This window comes from Ranitomeya imitator, chromosome 4, assembly GCF_032444005.1.
Source record: "Ranitomeya imitator isolate aRanImi1 chromosome 4, aRanImi1.pri, whole genome shotgun sequence".
Classification (NCBI taxonomy): Eukaryota; Metazoa; Chordata; class Amphibia; order Anura; family Dendrobatidae; genus Ranitomeya; species Ranitomeya imitator.
In genome coordinates this window covers 295,830,117-295,845,005 of record NC_091285.1, presented here as the reverse complement: position 1 = coordinate 295,845,005, position 14,889 = coordinate 295,830,117, and the positions used below count along the sequence as shown (strand labels likewise).

The 14,889-nt window shown below is 44.7% G+C and overlaps 1 protein-coding gene across 19 annotated transcripts in view; it reads left to right on the top strand.

The window, feature by feature from the left end:
* Nucleotides 1-14,889, top strand: part of NRCAM (neuronal cell adhesion molecule) — a 377,012-nt gene that overhangs the window by 235,871 nt on the left and 126,252 nt on the right. For all 19 annotated transcript variants that reach the window (XM_069764776.1, XM_069764771.1, XM_069764766.1 and 16 more), the window contains exons 3-4: nt 7,721-7,826; nt 8,840-9,036. In XM_069764776.1, the coding sequence (XP_069620877.1) occupies nt 7,721-7,826; nt 8,840-9,036 (303 nt within the window). The remainder of the gene's footprint in view (nt 1-7,720; nt 7,827-8,839; nt 9,037-14,889) is intronic.

Here is a 14,889-nt window from a genome sequence, read left to right as displayed (position 1 = left end):
ATCATTTGGGTTATCACCGATCATTTCTCGAAAATGGTGCATTTGGTGCCGCTACCACGGTTACCTTCTGCACGGGCCTTGGCTGCGTTGTTCATTAAGCACATCTTCCGCCTACATGGTATGCCTGACAAAATTGTCAGTGACCGGGGTCCCCAGTTTGCGTCTCGGTTCTGGAGAGAGCTGTGTCGTCTTCTCAGTATTGAGTTGAATCTCTCTTCCGCTTATCATCCCGAGACGAATGGGTTGGTAGAGAGGGCCAACCAGACCTTGGTCACATACCTGCGACATTTTGTTTCAGCCAGGCAGGATGACTGGGCATCCTTGCTATCATGGGCAGAGTTTGCGCTGAACAACGCCGTAGCCGACTCCACTGGACAAACCCCATTCCTCCTCAACTATGGTCAGCATCCACGGGTACCTGTGCCTATGCCCGTGTCTTCCGCAGACTCCAGGGTGGCAGACTGGGCTGTGGAGGCACGGGATATTTGGGACCGCACTCAGGCTGCCATTCGGGCCTCTAAGGAGAGAATGAGGTCCTCCGCCGATGCTCATCGGCGCCCCGACCTTTGCTCCTGGCGACTTGGTGTGGCTCTCCGCCCGTAACATCAGGCTGCGAGTTGAGTCCACTAAATTTGCTCCTCGCTACTTGGGTCCATTCAAGGTCCTCGAGCAGGTTAATCCTGTGGTCTACCGTCTGGCTCTTCCTCCACGCCTTGGTATCACCGATACCTTTCATGTGTCCCTCCTTAAGCCCGTATATATGTCCCGGTTTTCTGAGTGATCTGCCGGGACATCGGGTTCGTCTACGGACGATTTCGAGGTGAACGCTATCTTGGGGTGCAAGGTGGTACGCGGCAAAAATTTTTTTTGGGTGGACTGGAAGGGTTACGGCCCTGAGGATAGGTCCTGGGAGCCTGCTGAGCACATTCGGGCTCCGCAGCTCATTGCTGCCTTCGAACGTAGCGAGGCCCAAGGAGGGGGGGGCCCTAGGAGGGGGGGTAATGTTAGGGGTCGAGTTCCCGCTCCTGCACAGGGGGAATCTCGAGCCACCTCCGCTGCGGTCTCCCATTCTTGTCCAGCCGCAGTGGAGTCTGCTCAGCAAAGACGTCGGTCCCAGCGTCTTGCTCATTCTCACTCTGTTCTGAGAGTTACTGCTGCTTCTCCAGTCTCTGCCATTAAAGTCAGTGCTGGTCAGCAGCGAGCGGACTTCTCTGGGCCTAAGTCCTTGTCTGCACGTACTGAGCATGCCCAGGGTAAGATCTCCCGTTGGAGATCGAGGGTCATGTGCTCAGGCTCTGCAGCACATTCCATTGATCCTCTTGGCAGGTCTTGGAAGGGCAAAGGTGTTGTGGCCACTTCCTGTGCTGCAGCTATATAAACTGCGCATGACCGCACGGCCATGCGCTAGTATTATCTTACAATTGCTAATGTGTGTATGTTGTGAGTGCAAGTCATCCTTGGAAACCCCTACCCTATTGAATGACTGTTCGCGGAAGGTGTATGGCTGCTACCTAGCGCCCGACTTATCCTACAGCACTAGTCACACATTATAGCGTCCAGTTGCTGTGACCGCCAGTACGGCGCCGTGCACTTCCTCTGTGCTTTCCTTACCCAAGCCTGGGTGGTTAGTGGCGTTTGTCAGTGTGGCACTGCATGCACTCTTGTGCCTTAATATTGCTCTTCAGTTTCCTTACACACCCAGTTGCGGTGTTGTGCCAGCAAGGGTCTAATCGGACTTCAGTTCCTGTTGGGGTTGAGTTCGCTGACTACATGCTCGCGCTTAAGGTGCGGTACTGCGGTCCTGTGCCTTAACAGGATTGCTTCTTTCACGCTGGGTGAGGTTAACCCACGCGTGTATACTTTAGTGTACCGCCATATAGTCTGCTAATTGCTAGCAGCAGGTTTTCACCTGCACGGTGGACCCCGGACTGCGAACGCATCTATACCATCTGTCTTGGTGCGTTCCGCCAGTCCTAACATATATATATATATATATATATATATATATATATATATATATATATATATATATATATGTATATATGTATGTATGTATTATAATAATAAATCAGCAATGTCCTGAGACTAAGAACTTTGGAAATGATGGCAAGTATGCATCAAATTTCCATGCAGTATTATTATTTAGGTAGTAATATTGTTGTTCAGAGATCATGTATCATATATCCATATTGATAATAATGTAAACAAACTTGTAACAATTTTATTACTCTATCTTTGTCTACGACTTTTTTCTGGTTAATTTAATCTTTATAGGGGTCAGAGCTCCACTTTTTGTGACTTTCCTCTAAATTCCTTATAGGAACTTGTCCCTATCTGTATTTTTAGCATCCACATTGTAACATACGGAGTTTTATCGATGCACGTTTTGTGCAAATGACTTACTAGTGGTCATCAAAGTGGAGCTTCTCCAATGAATAATCTTGGTGCCCACACTATAAATACACCCGAGTGACCTCCTAGTATTTTTTAGTGCTCGGAGATTTAGTTTTCGTCGCGGCAGCTGAATGATTTACAGCAACTAGCCACGCTGAGTGCATGTGGGGATTGCCTGTTGCTAGGGAATCCCCACATGTAATCAAGCAGGCTAGTAGCTGTAAATCATTCAGCTGCCGCGATGAAAACTAAATCTCCGAGCAGTCATAAATACTGGGAGGTCACCGGAGCGTGCTCGGGAAAACCCGAGCAACGAGTACACTCATTCATGACTAGTAAGGATATATAATGTCAGAGCCATCCTCGGCGGCCTCTTGTGCATGTGCTAGTGAAGCATCTGTGAGCTGCTCGTGTGTCGGTCTCCGCTAGAGCTGGCTTGAGATTATTTAGGCCAATCAGCCTAAAGTGTCGGTGTTTTCTGGAATAGGCACAGTGACTCTTCATCGAAGGGGCTCTCTTTGATTATAAAATAGTGATTTGCTTACAATACGTGTAGGGATAAACTTACTTTATTTGCAATGCAAAAATAGGTGTGTTAAGACATGCTATAAGCCATTGGTAGTAGCATAGAGTATAGGGACCAAAAAATGTCCCTTACAATTTTTCACCTAACCAGAGGTAAATGTTAATATTCTGTCTGTCTAGAATATTGAGTTTTGCATTAGGACCCCTATAAAGAAGTATTATGACATTTCGCATCTTTGGGTGTTATCAGGATAAGTAAAAAAATATATATTTTATTGTCACTAACAGTCAATTCTCTCGATTTCTGTTTATCTTTACAAATACTGATTCTCTTTGGGATAAAAGTGCAAGACAACTGTAAGTTTTTGTGCTGTGAAATGACTTATGCAGCATGTTGAAGAAGTAGTTTGTTTTGCTGCTTTTTTCTTGTGTTTACACACGGGCTTGTGTTTGCTGTGGTTATTCAGTTGTTCACCGTATATGTTAAGCTTTTTTTTTTGCCCTATTGTTTTCCTTGTGCGTTTATTTATTTTGCAAAATATTACTATTGTTTCTTAATAATTTGTTCTTTCTCTTCAAATGAAGCTCATTCACCCTCTAACAGTCCATGCTAGCAGTCTGGGAGACTACAGGCTAGCATTCATAATATTCTTCTGAATCTGTGGTATTTCTAATTCCTTGTAGCCTTGAAACTGTTATCTGAATATTGAGTAGCTCCATTTACACACGTGGTCAAAATTGTTGGTACCCCTCGTTTAATTGTAGAAAACCCCACAATGGTCACAGAAATAACTTGAGTCTGGCAAAAGTAATAATAAATAAAGATCTATGAAAATGAACAAATGAAAGTCAGACATTGCTTTTCAACCATGCTTCCACAGAATTAAAAAAACAAAACAAAAAAAAAACAAACTCATGAAATAGGCCTGGACATAAATGATGATAACCTTAACTTAATATTTTGTTGCAAAGCCTTTTGAGGCAATTACTGCAATCAAATGATTCCAATAACTGTCAATGAGACATCTGCACCTCTCGACAGGTATTTTGGCCCACTCCTCAAGAGCAAACTGCTCCAGTTGTCTCGTGTTTGAAGGTTGCCTTTTCCAGACGCCTTATTTCAGCTCTTTCCAAAGATGCTCAATAGGATTTAGGTCAGGGCTCATAGAAGGCCACTTCAGAATAGTCCAGTGTTTTCATCTTAGCCATTCTTGGGTGTTTTTAGCTGTGTGTTTTGGGTCATTATCCTGTTGCAAGACCCATAACCTGCAACTGAGACCAAGCTTTCTGACACTGGGCAGCGCATTTCTCTCTAGAATCCCTTGATAGTCTTGAGATTTCATTGTACCCTGCACAGATTCTAGACACCCTGTGCCAGATCCAGCAAAGCAACCCCAGAACTTAACAGAGCCTTCTCCATGTTTCACAGTAGGGGACAGTGTTCTTTTCTTGATATGCTTCATTTTTCCATCTGTGAACATAGAGCTGATGTGCCTTGCCACAAAGTTCCATTTTTATCACAACTGTCCATACGACATTCTCCCAGAAGTTTTGTGGCTTGTCAACATGTAGTTTGGCAAATTCCAGTGTGGCTTTTTTATGATTTTTTTTCAACAATGGTGTCCTCCTTGGCCGTCTCCCATGAAGTCTTCTTTTGCTCATGCAACGACGGATAGTGTGATCTGACACTGAGGTTCCTTGACCTTGAAGTTCACCTTTTTAGAACTTTTTCTGGGCTCTTTTCTTACCATTCGTATTATCCGTTTCTTTGATTTGTCATCAATTTTCACTCCAGCCAGGGGAGCAGGGCGCAAGCATATCCAAGACGGTTCTACAGCCTCAGGACACCATTACCACCATTGGCCACCAACGATTGGCACTATTCTGACTATAAGTATGAAACAATAGGTATATCTTACCAGACACGGAAAATATATCACATACAAAAAGCAACGCTTTCTACTGCACAGGACTCTCTTAAGGTTACCTCTGACCTACTATCATTACCTGGTACATTTCATATTCTCCAAAGGTTACCATTTATTTACAGCCTACCATTATCTGCATGGAAGCTTATATACAGCTATTCCCTAACCCTGGCTCCCATTCCTTTTGAACCCAAGTAAACCCCATGATTAAGACCCGGGTGGGTCGAAACGTCGGGTGCCTCTACTTTACTGGGTTTTGGACCAATTTTTGTAACTTGGCACTTTTTTTCTTTGTCTAAAATAAAATTCCACAGATGGTTGCAAATCATTCCATTAGAGTGTGCGATTAATTTTTGCTATTTATTTCAGGGACCACCACGGTCCGTTCTACCAGCACCTCGCTTCTACAGTGACCTTGAGTGCACACCAATACCTACTCTACATCAATTTTCCTCCTGCGGCCACATCCAGGGAGGTTGGCTACAGTCCCATGAATCTTACATTTCTGAATAATATGTGCAACTGTAGTTACAGGAACATCAAGCTGCTTGGAGATGGTCTTATAACTTTTACCTTTAACATGTTTGTCTATAATTTTATTTCTAATCTCCTGAGACAACGCTTTCCTTCGCTTCCTCTGGTCCATGCAGAGTGTGATACACACAGGGCCGTATTTAGAGTTTCTGCTGCCCTAGGCACTTTTAGTGCTACCTCCCACTTTGGTGAGTAAGACACTATCGGCAGTTGCCTTTTGCATCAGATCGGCAGTTTTTCTGCATCTGCCGCGTACCGGATCACTTACGGCAACACTGCGTTTGGTTTCATTCATTCCCTGTGGGATTTGCGGCACTTGCTGTGATCTGGCAAATGTGGTACCATACCCCCCAACTTTTGAAAAAGGGAAGGAGTCATGAAGTTTGCGGTGCACATAGTGCGCCGCGGCAAATTTTAGGCCCCACCTCTGACCACACCCATTTCACAACTAGTCACACCCATATCCACGTCCCAACCACAGCCATTTAGCACTGCTGATCACACTGTTTTATATACAATAATAATAAACAAAAAAAATATGGCCACACAGTGCTCCATACTGTATAATGGCCACACATGATGCTCAATACTGTATAATGGCCATTGGCCACACATGATGCTCCATCCTGTATAACGGCCACACATGATGCTCCATCCTGTATAACGGCCACACATGATGCTCCATCCTGTATAACGGCCACACATGACGCTCCATACTGTATAATGACCACACATGATGCTCCATACTGTATAATGACCACACATGATGCTCCATCCTGTATAATGGCCACACAATGCTCCATACTGTATAACGGCCACACATGATGCTCCATCCTGTATAATGGCCACACATGATGCTCCATCCTGTATAATGGCCACACAATGCTCCATACTGTATAACGGCCACACATGATGCTCCATACTGTATAATGGCCACACATGATGCTCCATCCTGTATAATGGCCACACAATGCTCCATACTGTATAATGGCTCCACATGATGCTCAATACTGTATAATGGCCACACAATGCTCCATACTGTATAATGGCCACACATGATGCTCCATCCTGTATAACGGCCACATGATGCTCCATACTGTATACTGGCTGCACATGATGCTCAATACTGTATTATGGCCACACACAGTTCTCCATACTGTATAATGACCCCCCTCTTGTATGCATGGCTCATATTCCCCACCCCCCTGTATGCATGGCTCATATTCCCCACCCTCCTGTATGAATGGCTCATATTCCACCCCCCCCCCGTATGCATGGCTCATATTCCACCCCCCCTGTATGCATGGCTCATATTCCACCCCCCACACCTGTATGCATGGCTCATATTCCTCCACCCCCCATCTTGAATGGTGCGGCTTACCGTCCTCCTTCTTCCCCCCTCCCCTGTCCCCCCATCCCTCATATTCACCTGCTCCTCACCGCGCGGCCGCGACGTCCCTCTGGCTGTCCCGACTCCCGGCGCGCTGCACCTTCTTCCTGTGTGAGCGGTCAGGTGATACCGCTCTGCTCATTAAGGTAATGAATATGCGCATATTCATGACCTTAATTAGCGGTACCACATGACCGCTCATTAAGGACGAGCTCCAGACGCCGAGACCAGGCATCACTGGAGCAGCAGGGTGAGTATTGTCTTCAAGGAGGGCGGGTGGGAGGGAGGGAGGGTGGGCGGCCAGTTGGGGCGGGGGGGGGCGGGGTCGTTCGGGAGGTGACCCAGCTTTAAAAAAAAAAAAAAAACCTTGCTCAGGTGCCGCCCCCTGCATTGTCCCCGCCCTAGGCACGTGCCCTCACGTGCCTAGTGGCAAATACGGCCCTGGATACACACCATGTCACCAAACAGCACAGTGAGTATCTGTAGCCCTATATACAGGCCCACTCCCTGATTCCAAGATTGTAGACACCTGTGATGCTAGTTAGTGGACACACCTTGATTTAACTTGTCCCTTTTGTCATATTATTTTCAGTCGTACCATCATTTATGTTCAGGCCTATTTCATGAATTTTATTTTTTTTAAATTCTGTGGAAGCATGGTTCAAAAGCAATGTCTGACTTTCATTTGTTCATTTTCATAGATCTTTTATTTATTATTACTTTTGTCAGATTCCAGTTATTTCTGTGACCATTGTGGGTTTTTCTGTCATTAAACGAGGGGTACCAACAATTTTGACCACGAGTGTACTTATCAATGCTTATTTTTATTAACATTTTCAAGGGTTGAGATTCACTTGAAGAGAGTTTGCTTTTTTCTGATTGTTATTTTAGGCACTATTATTGTATATTATTATATATATTATTATTAATGTACAATTTTACTTTACAGTGCCTCAGCCTCCAACCATTACTCAGCAGTCACCAAAAAACTATATTGTGGATCCAAGAGAGAACATTGTAATTCAGTGTGAGGCAAAAGGAAAGCCTCCACCAAGGTATGTTGTTCTTGTATGGTCCATGATGGTGTTAGAAGAGCTCAATAACTCCTGGAGTCTATAGACCTGCTGTATATTACTCATTCAGCCTTGTACATTCTTTCAGCAAGGTAAATGTGAAATTGAATGTCCAGCATTAATCCGAGCTTCACATTGCTTTATTCCATCAGAACACATCACATCACCCTAGTGGGAATAGGAGTAGACATGAGGCCTACGGACAGGACTATGTTCACTGAGGTTATAGTTCATAGAAGATGCAAGTAATTGAGCTAACAAGAATGAGGAAGAGCAGGCTGTCTTTTTAACGTATATTATATGCTTGCATCTCTTATCTAGCTTACTGTTGGCAAGTAGTCAGGCTATGATTGTTATAAATAGGTTAGGAAAGTTGGATTTATGATTTTTTCAGAAAAAAAGCAACTGTTCAACATCAGCAGCTGAATTATTAGGATCCATCATATGAGAACTCTTGTTGCACTTTATGGCCATCTTGGTGTAACAGAAGTGCACAGTTAAACCATGTAAAGCCCTCTTTATGTTTTTTCTCAAAATTCTTTTTTATAGTGGATTTTTACAGTATAGGAGATAATGGGCCATGAAAGCAATGAAGGGAAAGGAAGGCAACCCTTTATGTTGTTTCAATACATGTTTTCATATTGATTTCAGTAGAGAAAATCTGAGTAAGTAAAATATGTGCAGCGTGCAGAGTTATGTACATGTTTGGAGTCTATATACTGAATGAGTTTGAAAATTCTAATTGGGATACCCCTTTTAATGATGAAATAAAAACATTCAATCTTTTTAGTGATTTTTTTTTGCATAATACAATATTTATGCTATTCATATGGATAATACGGAATAATATCTTTGGTTCAGGTACTGATGGTACTTAAACAAGGCACATACCTGGTCCAGCTTTACAAGTATATGTCATCGTTAGAACAGTTAGAATAATCTAACTTTATTTTTCATTGAAACCATGTTGATAGCATTAACACTGTGCCCTGCAGCTTCACCTGGACTCGCAATGGCACACATTTTGACACGGAAAAAGATGCACTGGTGACAATGAAACCCAGCTCAGGAACTATTGAAATTGACATCATGAATGGTGGAAAGGCAGAAGCTTACGAAGGGGAGTACCAATGTACAGCCAAAAATGACCGCGGTACTGCTGTATCAAATGTTATCATTGTCCGTCAGTCCAGTAAGTTACTCATGTAATCCATCATCTCATGTGCAACAATATACTTTTTAACTTTTTATATGTGCATTCATCTTTTAATTGACCACCTAAATTTATTGTTACACATTTTTACACATTTAGGGTATGTGCACACGATGCGGATTTTGCTGCGGATCCGCAGCGTTTCCGCAGCAGTTTCCCATGCATTTACAGTTCAATGTAAACTTATGGGAAACAAAAAACTCTGTGCACATGCTGCGGAAAAAAACGCGCGGAAACGCAGCGGTTTACATTCCGCAGCATGTCACTTCTTTCTGCGGATATCGCAGCGGTTTTACAACTGCTCCAATAGAAATCAGCAGTTGGAAAACCGCAGTGAAAACCGCAGAAAAACCTCGGTAAATCCGCAGCGGTTTTTCACTGCAGATTTATCAAATCTGCTGAAATCCGCTGCAGAAAAATCCGCAGTGGACCCAGAATACGTGTGCACATACCCTTATTGCTTCTTATTTTTTTATATGATGCTGTTTTTGCTTTACGTCATTATCACTTTTTTTCCTAGTTAATATATATGTATATATTTACAGGGGTTGACCAGTCAATTACAATTTATTTAAAAGGCCTCATGAATAAGAAAACCGGTTTTTTGTACCGGTAATAGGATTTTACAGAGTCCACGACAGCACCCACAACGAGAGAGGGGATCCGCCCACCTTCCGGACAGGAACCTACAGGTTAAAAAGGGGCGGTCCCCCTCGCCCTCCAGTTTGTGTTCCAGAGTACAAGGGATACCGCCAATGAATCAGTACATGACAATATTATCTTAAACAATACTAAATACCACCACCTCTATAGAGTGATCTCTAAGGCACACCTTCCAATCAGAGTGCAAGAATAAGTAATTAAATACGGGGGGGAATGTATGGGTGCTGTCGTGGACTCTGTAAAATCCTATTGCCGGTACGTAAAAACCGGTTTTCCTATCGCCACGACAGCACCCACAACGAGAGACTTTCAAAGATTATCTATTTGGGAGGGATGACAGCACTAAGTACTGAACGGCCAAACTGTAAGCTGGAATTGGCAGATAGATCAAGGCGATAGTGCTTATAAAAGGTGGAAGGTGATGACCAAGTTGCCGCCTTACATATCATTTCAATGGGGACATCTGCCTTCTCCGCCCAAGATGATGCCATAGCCCGAGTGGAGTGCGCCCTGATGCCTTCTGGTGGTGTTGCTCCCCGGGCAGAGTAAGCAAGACATATCGCTTCTCTAATCCATCTAGCGATAGAACTCTTCGTGACACTTGAACCCTTTTTCCGATTCTGGAAAGAAACAAACAAAGCCCTACTCTGTCTCCAACTTTGTGTCCTATTCAGATACTCTAATATCGCCCTCTTCACATCTAGAGTATGATATTTTTTCTCATCTTCTGAACCTGGATTTTCATAAAAGGATGGTAAATATATCTCCTGACTTCTATGAAATTTAGATGCTACTTTTGGCAAGTATGCAGGATCTGGTTTTAAGACAATCTTATCCTGGAGAATTATTAGATAGGGAGGATCTACTAATAACGCCTGTATATCACTGACTCTCCTAGCAGATGTTAACGCTAAAAGTAGAGCTGTTTTTAAGGTCAAATTTTTTATTGGAATAGAATCCAACGGCTCGAAAGGAGGCTCAGTCAACGCCTCAAGCACCAAATTTAGATCCCAAGGGGGTAATCTTACAATATGGATTGGGTTAGAACGCTGACATGCTTTAATAAACCTAGCAACCCATCTATTACCAGCTATATTACTGTTATACAGAGCCCCTAAGGCCGAAACATGGACTCTTAGAGTGTTGACTGCTAAACCCAATTCCCAGCCTTTCTGAAGGAATTCTAAAATAGCCGAAATCGGAGCTTTATCTCCTAATGGTTGCTGATAAAACGTAAGGAATTTTTTCCAAATTTTTGTGTAGATCTTTGTAGTGACCTCCTTCCTGCTTTTCAATAAGGTAGCTATTAAAGCATTAGAGAACCCCCTCTCCCTCAGAAGCTCCCTCTCAAGTTCCAAGCCGTTAAGTGAAGAGTCTCCAAATTTGGATGACGAAATGGACCTTGAGAAAGGAGTTCCGGAACCACTGGCAACACCCAGGGATCGGTCACAGACATTGTCCTGAGGAGAGAGAACCAAGGCCTCCTGGGCCAGAAGGGGGCGATTAAGATCACTCTGGCTTTTTCCTCCCTGATCTTTCTGAGAACTATCGGAATCAGACACATTGGGAGAAAGGCATATGCCAGCTGGAAGTCCCAACGGACACGAAGGGAATCCACTATGAATGGTCGGTCTGTTATGTGTACTGACGCAAACTTCCTGACCTTCCTGTTCTCCCTCGTAGCAAATAGATCTATTACCGGCAAACCCCAAAGACTGACTATCTGATCGAATATTTGTCTGTTTAGAGACCATTCCCCCTGACGAAGGGAATGGCGACTGAGATAGTCTGCCTCTATATTGAGTTCCCCTTTTATATGAACTGCCGACAGGGAAAGAAAGTGATTCTCGGCTAGGGAAAGTATCTGCGCTGTAGTGGTCATCAAGGACCGTGACCCTGTCCCCCCCTGATGATTGATATAGGCCACCAGTGTCATATTGTCGGTTTGTATTTGTACATGCAAATGTTTCAGGGATGGTAAAAAGTGAAGAAGAGCCTGACTGACCGCAGCAAGCTCTCTTAAATTTGAGGAATTCTGGGATTCTTGGATCGACCATCGCCCTTGGGTTAAAATGTCTCCCATATGGGCCCCCCAACCGAACGGACTGGCGTCTGTTGTAACTATGCTGTCCGGTGTGATGGACCAGAGAACTCCTTCTGATAAATGTGCCAGATTGAGCCACCATCTCAGATCGTGAAGGGTGGCGGGTGATAGGCTGAATTTTCTGCTTAGAGAACCCCGAAGATCTTTTTCTGCTTAAAGAATCTCGTGCTGAAGCATTCGAGTATGAGCTTGAGCCCATCTCACAGCCGGTATACACGCAGTCAATGATCCTAGTAGGGACATTGCGTCTCTTAAACTTAGGTTTGGAACTTTCCTTACAGCCATGATCTTCCGAATGATCTTCTGCTTCTTTTCTTCTGGTAGAGTGGATAATTGATTTTCTGAGTCGAGAAGGACACCTAGGAACCGCTGACATCTTGTAGGTTCTAGTCTCGATTTTTCCCTGTTGATAATCCATCCGAGTTCCTGTAAGGATGATATTATGGCATTTACCCGAGCCGTACACTGAGCAATCGAATTCCCGACTATTAAAAAATCGTCTAGATAAGGCACTACAAGGGTTTCCCTCTCCCTAATATGGGCCATTACTTCCGAGATAACTTTTGTAAAGATTCTAGGTGCCATAGACAGGCCAAAGGGCATTGCCTGAATTTGGAAATGCTTAATCTGATGGTTTACCCAAACTGCCATCCTGAGGAATTGTTGGTGATTTCTGTGAACTGGAAGATGGTAGTACGCATCTTTTAGATCCAAGACCGACATGTAGCACCTAGAAAACAAAAGCTTAGTTGTTGATTTAATGGATTCCATTTTAAAGGCGTGATATTGAAGATATTTATTTAATTTACGCAAATTTATGATCGTCCTAAAGGACCCATCAGGTTTGGAAATCAAAAATAGCGGAGAATAAAAACCCGACTTCTCCTGATGTTTAGGAACCTCTTCAATAACTCGCTTTGTAAGCAATTGTTGAATCTCTAATTCTAAGGCCTGTTGTTGGGCCGGAGAGTCTAGCGATGTTATTACAAAATGATCTGGGGGAGTTCTCAAAAATTCTAACTTTAACCCAGACTCAACTACCCCCATTATCCAGGCACTAGAAGTGATTTTTTTCCATTTATCTGAGAAGAATCTAAGTCTCCCCCCTACTGGAAGATCCGTCTTATCTGTAGTTACGTCCACGTCTTGAGAAAGATGAAGGGTTCTTATAGTATCCACCTTTCTTCTTTTGATCTGATGTTTCCCAGTCACGATTATATCCCTGCTGGTCCGACTGAAATCTCCTGAAGGGCATGCGTCTCCAGAAGGCGTTCCTAAAGGTGGGATTAAATGTTTTAGGAAATCCCTTCTTTCTATCCTCTGCTTTTTCAAGGATTTCATCCAGCACCGGGCCGAATAGGTACTCACCCCTACACGGAATGGAGCATAATTTGGCTTTAGCCTGAGCATCCCCCTTCCAGGTCTTAAGCCATAGTGCCCGTCGGGCTGCATTTGATAGACCCGCCGACCTTGCGGCCAATTTTAAGGAATCAATCGAAGCGTCAGCTAGATAAGCCGCTCCTTCTCTGATCTGGGACAGGGAATTCAATAATTTATCCCTAGGTACTTTCGCCTTAAGTTGTTCCTCCAACTGCGTCGCCCACACCATGATTGATCTAGCAGTACAGGTGCCTGCGATTGCGGGTTTAAAGGCTCCAGATGATGACTCCCACACTTTAAGGAGCATGTCCGCTTTTCTGTCTGAGGGATCCTTAAGGAGTCCTACATCCTCTAGTGGTAGCGAGGCTGTTCTTGTAGTAGAGGCTACCGCCGCATCTACCTTCGGAATCTTCATCCACTGAGACAAGACATCATCCTCAAAGGGGTACCTTCTTTTTGTGGCCGAAGGTAAGAATCCCTTATCCAGCTTGTCCCACTCCCGCTTGACCAGATCTTTAATTGAATCAACCACCGGGAAGGCTCTACGACTTCTCTGGCACAGCCCCGCGAACATAATTTCTTGGGTTGTTTTCGCCTCTTTACTTTCCGCAACCCCCATAGTCGTACGGACTGTTTTAATTAATGTTTCCATATTTTCCACGGAAAAGCAAGGCCTTCCCTCCTCATCCGAGGATGGTGAAGAACTTCCCGAGTATTCGCCCTCTTGTAACGAAGGGCTAGAATCGGACACCATCTCCATACTGATCCTTTCATGCCATTTAGACTTAAGGGACGATTTTATTTCCTCTCTAATCACCTCCCTCAAATCCGACACCTGGAGAGGGGCCTCCTCTTCTAACATACGGCATATACACGTCTGACACAACTTCTTTAAATAGCTGTCAGGTAGTGGCTCCGTGCATAAAGCACACTGTTTGTGTTTAGATTTAGAGACCTTTTTCCCCTATAACAAAACATAGTACAGAAAACAATTGTATCAGCTATTGGTTCAGATATAACACTCACCACCTGCTGATAAATATGGAGTACCGGTCTCTGAGGGGGTGAGGTGCGACGTGACGTCGGGTTGCCAGAGTCCTGCTGCCCGCGTACCACATCACTGCTGCGAGATCTGCTGCTGCCCTTCTCTGCTTGCAAGTGTTCGGCGTCTCCTATAGAAGACATGCTGCCGCACACACTCACCAAAGCGCTCCTCCATTTTTAAAACTCCCGCGCTCCTCCTCCCGGTCTCCCCCGGAAGTCAAAGGAGTACTTCCGGGTCATAGGCGCTGCTCTGTTTCCGCAGCGTCGCGTGTGCGATCCGGGGCGGCATGCCTTCCCCCAGAAACGCCACGACTCCTGGCCAGACGAGGGGGGGGCTGCGAGCAGTATACCCCCCGACGCTGCTTCCGGGCCCCCGATTCTGCCGTTCCCACCTGGACACCGCACAGAGGCTTGGCGGACCTGGGTAAGCAAACAAGACCTGTAGGCTCCCGCCGTCCGGACAGGAACCCAAACTGGAGGGCGAGGGGGAGCGCTCCTTTTTAACCTGTAGGCTCCTCTCCGGAAGGTGGGCGGATCCCCTCTCTCGTTGTGGGTGCTGTCGTGGCGATAGGAAAAGAATCAATACTCTGTCACGAGTAATGGAAGTATCCTGCGCTGCTTGATAAATCACGACTCACGAT